This window comes from Asparagus officinalis, chromosome 6 (assembly GCF_001876935.1).
Source record: "Asparagus officinalis chromosome 6, Aspof.V1, whole genome shotgun sequence".
Lineage (NCBI taxonomy): Eukaryota > Viridiplantae > Streptophyta > Magnoliopsida > Asparagales > Asparagaceae > Asparagus > Asparagus officinalis.
In genome coordinates, this window is record NC_033799.1 from 5,180,078 (window position 1) to 5,189,006 (window position 8,929).

At 36.2% G+C, this 8,929-nt stretch overlaps 3 protein-coding genes across 4 annotated transcripts in view; 2 read left to right on the plus strand and 1 right to left on the minus strand.

Moving 5' to 3' along the window:
• Nucleotides 1-1,060, plus strand: part of LOC109844513 (vacuolar cation/proton exchanger 3-like) — a 10,144-nt gene extending 9,084 nt beyond the window's left edge. Inside the window, 1 exon segment of the mRNA XM_020413572.1 lies at nucleotides 563-1,060. Coding sequence (XP_020269161.1) covers nucleotides 563-573 — 11 coding nt within the window. The 3' untranslated portion in view covers nucleotides 574-1,060.
• On the plus strand, nucleotides 3,006-5,456 carry LOC109845078 (protein PHOSPHATE STARVATION RESPONSE 1-like). Its single transcript, XM_020414264.1, has 7 exons — nucleotides 3,006-3,602; nucleotides 3,706-3,895; nucleotides 3,974-4,050; nucleotides 4,190-4,229; nucleotides 4,468-4,537; nucleotides 4,819-4,888; nucleotides 4,971-5,456. Exons 1-7 carry the CDS (start codon nucleotides 3,153-3,155, stop codon nucleotides 5,193-5,195), a joined length of 1,122 nt encoding a protein of 373 aa, XP_020269853.1. The 5' UTR covers nucleotides 3,006-3,152; the 3' UTR covers nucleotides 5,196-5,456.
• LOC109844917 lies at nucleotides 5,576-8,929 on the minus strand. 2 transcript variants are annotated; one of them, XM_020414087.1, is made up of 5 exons: nucleotides 8,507-8,929; nucleotides 7,575-7,801; nucleotides 7,427-7,460; nucleotides 6,460-7,085; nucleotides 5,576-5,987 (listed from the first exon to the last, which is right to left on the minus strand). In XM_020414087.1, exons 1-5 carry the CDS (start codon nucleotides 8,847-8,849, stop codon nucleotides 5,733-5,735), a joined length of 1,485 nt encoding a protein of 494 aa, XP_020269676.1. In that variant the 5' UTR covers nucleotides 8,850-8,929; the 3' UTR covers nucleotides 5,576-5,732. The 2 variants fall into 2 exon arrangements, with proteins under 2 accessions (XP_020269676.1, XP_020269677.1); XM_020414088.1 differs by lacking the exons at nucleotides 7,427-7,460; nucleotides 7,575-7,801.

Genomic DNA, 8,929 nt, shown 5'->3' on the forward strand with positions numbered 1-8,929 from the left:
CATCGACGCCGCCGAGCTCCTCCACCGTCGCCGTCGATCTCCTCCACCGTCGCCGTCGAGGTCAGTCCTTCTTCATATAACTTAGCTTTTTTAGACTATATTAACTGAGACTAACAAAGTGTAAACTAGCTACATCTGAAACGCTGCTATATATATGGATCGCTGCTATATATATGGATCACCTTAATTAGCTGAGAACAAAAGGTGGGTTGTACCCAAGATCAAGCATCTCACCTTCTTCAGTAGAGATTTTAAAATCTATGGGAGAATATTAGAACATAGTGCAACACAAATTCAGAGGTGTCCAGTGCCTAGTAACTCTGACGATTATTAGCACACCCCCCCACCCCACCCCACCCCACCCCAAAAAAATAATAATAAATAAATAAATAAATAAATAATAAAAAAAAGGAAAAAGAACTCCCCAACCAAAGATTAAAAAACCTGAACAAATTATGCTTAAGGGCGCTGCTCTTCTACTATAGAACCTTTCTCGCTTTGCGAGTGGTATGAACACAAAGCTCAGTTAACCAACAGCTTAAATAAATGGATTATCTTACAGGCGATGATTGAATTTGAAGCTGGAATATCCTCAACTGTAGCAGTAGCCCAAATATCTATGCCCTCTGGTGAGCAGAAAGGTACAGATTTGCTGATGAGTTGGATGGCAAGTTTAAGGGGAAAAAAAGAACTCAGTGCAATACCTTACTAACTCCCTTCACTGGAACTCTTCCAACCCTGCAAAGACTAGATACGTCATTTGAAAGCAGGGAATCTAGGTTAAGCTGCGCATAGCGAAGGCGAAGAAGGTGGGGATGTTTGAATAGGCATCATTTGGCTTGATTCTTTTGTCAATAGGAGGTAATATTGTTCTCTGGAAAACGAGCTTCATGTTAGTAGATCTTGTTACTGTCCGTATATGATGTATTTCCTTTTTTTCTGAAGGCCTTAGAAAACAGTCTGTATATTAAAACTCTTGATGATCTTAGTGGAATGCAAGTATTGTACTTAGCACTGTAACCTTTCAAAATACGAACAGAAATAAGAATGTGGTTTATCATTTTCAGATTGTCTCAAAAAATTTTGATCTTTGCAAACAGAATAGTGAGTATGTTGTTTGGTAATTATCACTTCTCATACTAGTTTGGCTTGTACACATTTTCTACTTTGGTTAAATTAATGGGATGTTAATGCATAGTACCTATATCGAAATTCAGAGAGAAAAATATGACAGGAAATAAGTGAAAGCTCACTAATAGCATCCAATGATCAACTCGATTTGTTGTGTTCTCATCCAAATTCTCTACAGTCTCGAAGGATCACAGAATTTCTCCTTGGTTCTGCTCTTGCAACTTGACCTTTTTATTCATACTTATGTTGGCAAAGGAATTTGGCGTAAATTCAATCATCCTGGCTTGGATTTTCGCAAGAACTCAGACGACTGATAATGTTCAAATTGACAGTAACTGGTCATAAAACATGCTCAAATCTTGCATGACGGTAGTCATACCTCGTTGCCTAACCTCAATTTTGAGATGGAAGATGATGATATATTTCCCTAAGCTTTTCCAAAATAAAATCCTTCAACTTCCTTTTATGACATTAACTGAATCATCAAAAACCACAAAACTTGTGCCAACAACATACGTTTGTAAAACTAGCTAAGAAACAAATACAAGAAATAAATGAAGAAAAGATTCTTGACAGTATTGTGGAGGAGAGTTGCAAGTAGCACTGAATTGGCCTATTTTTGCAACTTTCTTATCCTAATAAAATCTTGGCTGCTATTATGAATAGAAAACGTATGTCCTCTCGTATATGGCATTATATATAGAAGACCTAGAAGACTGAAACTTTGGAAGAAAAGTACAAAGGAAGCCAATCCATAAGCTACAAACAAAAGCTTCAACTCATTCCTTGTGATTTCAGTTTCTGCTTGTCTAACATGAACCTTCATATTTCATTTTCCTTCACTTGTTTTCCTATTCTGGTCAATCTCCATGCCTTGATCTCCAAGTTTCGAATATTGCAGGAAAAAAAAAAGCTTAATGTCTTAATCATGGCCTCTGAATCGTCTGTAATAAGCCATTAAACTGAACTGGACGGCTCACTATTCAAACTTACCTAGTATAGTTACAATTTCTAAGAAATTTGCTTGGTAACATAATACGCCATATGTGAATATGCTGATCAAGATTAGTAGTATATGTAACCAAGGGCTTGTACTTGTACTTGTACCCTACAAAAAACCAACAATAGAAACCTCTGCTTCTTATACTCAACTGTTTTGATGTTACCAGGTATGTGAGTTTGCTTTTTCTTGAAAAATCATCCTACTGATCTTCTACATAGTTAAACTTGTGATACGGAAAATTTTAGTTAGGTTTTGCTTTCTCTTGACCTTGTAGACATGCTTCTTCTCGATACTACATCCAGCCAAAATGGTAAACTTGCAAACATACTTCTATTTGAGGGAAGGGGAAAAAAACAGTTTTACGCATTTCATACGGAATTACAGATTATTTTGGACGTAAAGATATTGCCTAATGTTTTTTCTTGTATCCATATAATATGTAAATCAATAATCTTAACTGGAAGAACTACATGGAGTAATTTTATACAGGATCAAATCAATTACGTATCTTAACTCTTAATATGTGAGCCAACGATTTCATCGTTATGGCTCTAAATGAAAAGCAAGTAGTCTTTCAGGGATAGATTAGCTTGCTTTATCCTAGCGGTTAATTCTAAACTGATTATATGGGATACCTTAATGTAATCTCATTAAATTATGGAATATCTGAAGTCTTGAGCAACATCAAGGGTTTTTAAGTTTTGCTTCCTGATTGTGATCAGTTATATATTTTTCCTCTAGAACTCTCTAACATACATTTCTCAAAATCTTGTAACCATTTAATCCTTCTGTCATCAAAATGTCTGCACTTTGAATGTCCTTTTGATGTTTTTTTTTTGTTTTTTTTTTTTTTTTGTTTTTGCAGTAACTGCCAACAGAGTTATGCTGCTCTTGATGCATTCAGCGAGAACAAGTCATAATTTTTTTAGTGTATTCTAATATTGTTGGTCAAGTAGGCCATTTTCTTGCTCAAACGTTGAGCTCTAAATCACTAAATACAGCCTACTGAACTTGTTACATGAACATGAGTTGCTATAACGGAAGGACCCTTGATGATATTACAGGCAAATTTCTTCCTACTGACTATTTTTCAGCTATGGAGCCATACTTTAATGAACTTGAATCTTATCAACAGATTTCTAATCCTTTCATTCTCTCTTCAATTCATCAAGATAATCTAAGCCTTCTCTACAATGCAAACGACTCAAACTTTCAATCAACATGTTCTGCAAATTTGGCAGACGTTATTCCTTCTCAATCTTCCATGTTCCCCATCAACATGCAAGAACAATACCCATCAACTGGTGACATTCATAATCAAGAGCCTACAAGCAAAAATTTTGAGTCTATTTTGCTCAATGATGATACAAGCTACAAGCTGGATGAAAGTTTTGATTCCGATGTAGTTATGGACGCTCTCCTATCAGACACAGTGAATCAATCAAGTGAAACTCACTATATGAATGTAGTAAGTGATCGATCCATGATATCAATCTAACAATGTATTACAATGAAAATATAATATCTCCTTGACATTATATTATTGAAGTCCTTTTCATTTTTTACTGCAGGAAATCAATGAAGCAAACTTAGAGGCTGAAAAGTTTTTATCTCCCTTTGAGTTATCTAAGATACATACCTTCTCTCAAAAAGAGTTACCTAACATACGTAGAGTTGAAGTTGCCAAGCCAAGAATGCGATGGACTCCAGAACTACACGAACGCTTTGTACAGGCTATCAATCAACTCGGTGGTCCTGATAGTGAGTGATACAACTCTCACATAGAACAAGTTCAAAGTTTGCAAATTGATTTATTGAAATATTTATTCCAAAATGCAGGAACAACACCGAGGAGCATTCTCATAAAAATGGGCATTGACGGAATAACTGTAGATCATGTCAAAAGTCACCTGCAGGTATTTTCCACTCTATGGCATTTTCTATAACAACCCTTTCACGTTGGTATGTTATTTAGTTATAGATAATATGATCATAATATAATGAGTCTAATGCGGTTTTTTTAAAAATAATTAGTCTAATGTCAACTATTTGCAGAAATATCGTCTTGCAAAATATCAACCAGAAGCTAAACAAGGTAAGCCTTCAGAATTCCTGCAATTTGATTTGTAATGAAAAGCTAGCTAACGAGGACAACATAGCATTTAATTTGCTTATTATTCGTAGCCAATTACGTTATATGTGCATTAACTATACAAATATGTAGACAGAGTAGGATCATATTTATAGAAACTTATGCTATAGAGGTACCTTATCAATGCTCCTATGCTACAGCGAGCAAATACTTGTTAGTGACTTTGTCAAAATTTGCCCAGATAAGAGGGTTTCTTGCTTAGAAGGAAAGAAAAGGAATTCAAATGAGAAGGACAACAAAGTCTCAAAACTGTAAGTGTACATATCATAAATTCTCTCTTAGCTGTCTGTATGATTTCATCCGTCTCTTATGATTTCATCTCATCATATAGCAGCTATAAATTCTCTTCTCTAACTCTCAGTAATCTCATAATATGGCATTTAATACACTTCTTCGTCCCATGACAACACTTTTATTTAATTAGACTTCTACACTTTCTTTTCAATTATTTGTCACAGACCTGATGCTCATATTTGACTTAGTTTATATGAGAATGCCATCATCTCAGCACATCTTCCCCTGATATATATAGGTCAAGTGAAGAATTGGGAATGCTTCAAACACAATGGCAGCTTCAAAAGACACTTCATGATCAACTTAAGGTCTTACTCCTCTCAGACTATAATATCACCTGCATCCAATTTTGTGAAAATCCAATTTTGGTAAAAAAAAAATTCTGCACAGATTACAAGGGAATTGCATCTGCAAACCAAAGAAAATGCCAGGCGATTTCAAGAGTTTGTCGAAAATCAAAGTAAGCTGCAAGAGGCATTCATGCAGGCAACTCAGTCATTGTCTTCAACATATACTTCAGTGGATGATGGACTTCTCAATCATAACCATACAGACGAAAGTTGCTTTGTGGAGTCAAATGGCCTGCGGTTGGCCAAAAAGGCAAGGTTTAATTAAAAGAAGATACTCAGAGCGTCAGCGTTGCCGTTTAAGCAATGATTACGTCATGCAGCCTGAGTTGATAATCCAGTGTACGTAAATGCGTTCTGATTTGTACAGGTGTTCAACTAGAGTACACGTGAGTTAAGACACTAGCTTTAAAGATACAGCCTTTTCATCTTAGAAGAAATTTATATTAATTATATTAATGTAAAATTCTATTTGTTCATTGCATTACTTATGATATACTATGCATATCTCATTATATGCGCAACTATCGCAAAATAGGACATTATTGGAATGGAGCTAATATTTGTAAACAAATTATCTCAAACCTGGTAAACTCTGTCAGTTTGAAACTCCTTCTTCTATAATCTGTACCGGATGAGGGAATCTAATAATGGAAAAATCATTTAGAGTTTTCTCATAAAATGGCGGAACAATGTAATTCCATCTAATTTACATCAAATAAGAAGCAAAACAAATGAGACATTAGTCTTGGTTACACAGTGTGCATTTTTTGTTATTGAAACAGATACTTATTGTCGCTGAACATTATATACTATCCATTTGAATCCTCCCCCTCCCAAGTCTGACACAGTTCACATAATCTCTAGGGCTATGTGCTGATACTCCAGGCATAAACAACCCAAAAACCCTAATAAATATCGAAAACCAGCCCTCCTCATACTCTGGCCCGTAAACATGACTAATCATCAAGCATCTGATAAGCTCCCAAACAGCGTTGAGGTGTTCTGGAATCAGGTATCTCAACCCAAAGTAGTTCCTGTTCGGCTCTTCTTCCACATTCTGAAGAAAAAATACACGAGAATAGATAAGATACAACAATCATAGAGTAGCTAAGCTACTACTGATAGTATCCAAGATGCTAATACTATAGATCCAAAATTAAATTTGGATTTCTGAATTGAACAACTATGCCGTTAAGATAATTAGATGCCATCAACTACAGATCAAATATCAGAAATAAAACTCAGATAATCACAATGTGTTTTAACCATGCATCTTATAGTCAACATTTTGGAGTTTTCATAAAACTGAAATTTCTTATAGATTGATATATGATTGAAACCATGCTGAAATCAATGGGAGTTTTGTTTCTGTTTAGCTCACGTCTCTGACATGGTACAGATTTTCAATTCAGAAATCAAAATTTTAAATTTGGATCTTTAATATCTGCATCTTGAATCCTATTAATAGAGGCCTAGCTCAACTAATGATTATATAGGAAAAAGGCAAAGCAGAAACAAAAAGATCATACCTGTTCAGAGTAGAGGCTATTGTAGTACAAACACAGGCCAAAGTGCTTGTACAAGAAAGTACTATCATCGTAGGGAAGCCGAGGCACAATATCGTTGCAATAGACCGCTCTAAAATACCTCGGCATGGGCTCACATAACTGAGCTTTCATGAAACTGACCAAATTCTCATCCCCAACCCTTGGCTGCCCAAATGTATAAATTGCCAGCAACCTCTTCATCAATTCATGTTCGTCATGTAACAATAAGACCACGGGGAATAGTATTGCAAGTGCACCACCCAAGCTATGTCCTGTAACGACGAACTTAGCATCCTTATGGTCATGGAGTAGACTCTCGAGTTTACTCTTGACAGCATAATAAGCAGTATCTTTGTTAGCCTGATTCTTGGGTTGGAGGTAGTTTTGAAAGGTGGAGATTTGAGCTCTATTGCCTAATCCAAGAGCCTCGAGGAATCCCATGTGGACCTTGCCTAGTTTTGGGATCTCATACCAGGAGTAATCGACATCTGTGCTCCAATCATCTGCATCAAATGGTTCGGTGCCTCTGAAGCTGATCAATACTAAAGTTGCATCCTTAGGTTTGTCAGAGAGGATGAAAACTTGAGTGGACCTCTTCTTCTGATAATCTATTGTAACAATAAAAAATGAAAGAAATATGACTTTTGATGGAGCAAGTGAATATAAAGTAAACCAGTCGATTGATAATTATCTCATATATAAAATGAGATTTATCCATTTTTTTGGCGTTAGACACTGAGATCTGGATGAGGTAGAATTGCATTAGACACACATAATTTAAAATTTGTGAAAGTAGTCGAAAAATTTTCTTCGAAATAGGAAACATAGCATGTAGTCGATGTTAAGCTTCAAAGAATATTTTGATTAAAGTTTGAGTCATAGTTAAAATTTATCTGCATGTACTTCACAGTCATAATATTAACCATAGTTTGAAGAGAATTCATCTTACCATTCCAACAATTGAAAAACTCCACAAAGTGCATCTGTTTGCGCGTTGCAATACCAAATGCCGAGGGTTAGTATATTTGATCAACTAAACTATGTGTGTGTGTGTGTGCGCGCGCGTTTATAATTGTAATAAGAAAACAACGAGAGACCTTCCAACGGTGGACAATGATGTTCTCTACAACATTAGCATTCTCATATGCGAGTTTGGAGGCTAAAATGCATAGGTCCATCAAAGCCCTGTCTCCACATTTGCCACCAGTGTCGAGACCAACTAAATTCAGAAAAGAAACTTCCCTGCAGAGATCAAGACGTGAATCCAAGTGCCCAATGGCACTGATATATGTATCTGAACCCCTTTCTGGCCTCACGACGTTCCCTGTCATGTCGAAACCTTCAACAGAGTTAGCGCAATTGCATATCGACCTTCTCTAAGACGATGATAAGGGATTTGATACTGAGATCAGTTTCTTAGGATTTGGAGCACTAGTTTAGGACTTACTATATCTCAACAAACTGCCCGATGGGACATTTTATTGTATAACCTTAACATCTAGTCCATAAGAGGCACATGCACAAAGTGCAAACATAGAAGAAGAGGCACATGCACATGCACAATCATAGTCTATAAATGAAGTAATCAAACCCAAATTAAAATTCTCCATTAGGAAAACATTTATCAGTATGAAAAGTGAATTCTACCTCATTGATTTAGTATGCAGGCACGACCACGGGGGTGTTCGGGAGAGCTTTTTTTTTTGTCAAACTAGCTTTTAAGCTAGTTTTTTCATATCCAATTATTTACTAAATCATCAATAAATAAGCTGGCTTATAAGTCTCATTTAAAAAAGTTGGGGTTCCCCAACTTTTGAAGAACTAACTTACAGGTTTATGTAAATAAGTTAGGTTTGACAAAGTAAATGACCCTTCTACCGGAACAACTTTTATAAGAATTATATCATAGAAGCCAAAAGCCCCTCAAAAGTCAGCATGACTTATATGCTCCAATAAATAAGCCCAAGTCTGCTAAAATCTCTATAAATAACAAAGTTTCTTGATCAAGAGAGAGGAAAGGCAAGGATACCTTTGATAAGATTGAGAAACAAGCCATAGATACCTCCATTGAGGTCCAAGAGATTCAACAAGAACTCAATCACCATCCCAGTCCCCTCCATTGGCTTCCCTAAGATGCCGATGATCCTGCGCATGATTACAGAGACCACGATTACCCACCTATGACCCCCCGAGTCCCACTCTCCTCCTCCATCACCATCAACCTCAGAGCTCTCTACAAACTCATGTACTCTTCCACCATTTAACACTAAAAGCTTCAAGAGATCCAATATACCACCCATCTCAGCCTTGACTATAAGGTACTTGGCCTCACATGTTTCTCCTTCTTCATTCTTTGTTTCATACTTGGCCATTCTCTCTCTCTCCTCTCTCTCTCTCTCTCTCTCTAAAAGAAAATTGTAGCTTTATAAAGAATGTTGTCAAGTAAAAGTAG

Bases quoted from the DNA above. Each gene is read 5' to 3' on its own strand.
- LOC109845078 (XM_020414264.1), top strand. From the start codon at position 3,153: ATGAACATGAGTTGCTATAACGGAAGGACCCTTGATGATATTACAGGC. The intron at 4,230-4,467 runs GTAAGCCTTCAG...AAATTTGCCCAG, and splicing joins TCAACCAGAAGCTAAACAAG to ATAAGAGGGTTTCTTGCTTA. The intron at 4,889-4,970 runs GTCTTACTCCTC...AATTCTGCACAG, and splicing joins CACTTCATGATCAACTTAAG to ATTACAAGGGAATTGCATCT.
- LOC109844917 (XM_020414087.1), bottom strand. From the start codon at position 8,849: ATGGCCAAGTATGAAACAAAGAATGAAGAAGGAGAAACATGTGAGGCC. The intron at 7,461-7,574 runs GTCTCTCGTTGT...ACGCGCAAACAG, and splicing joins TCATTGTCCACCGTTGGAAG to ATGCACTTTGTGGAGTTTTT. The intron at 5,988-6,459 runs GTATGATCTTTT...TTTTTTCTTCAG, and splicing joins ATAGCCTCTACTCTGAACAG to AATGTGGAAGAAGAGCCGAA.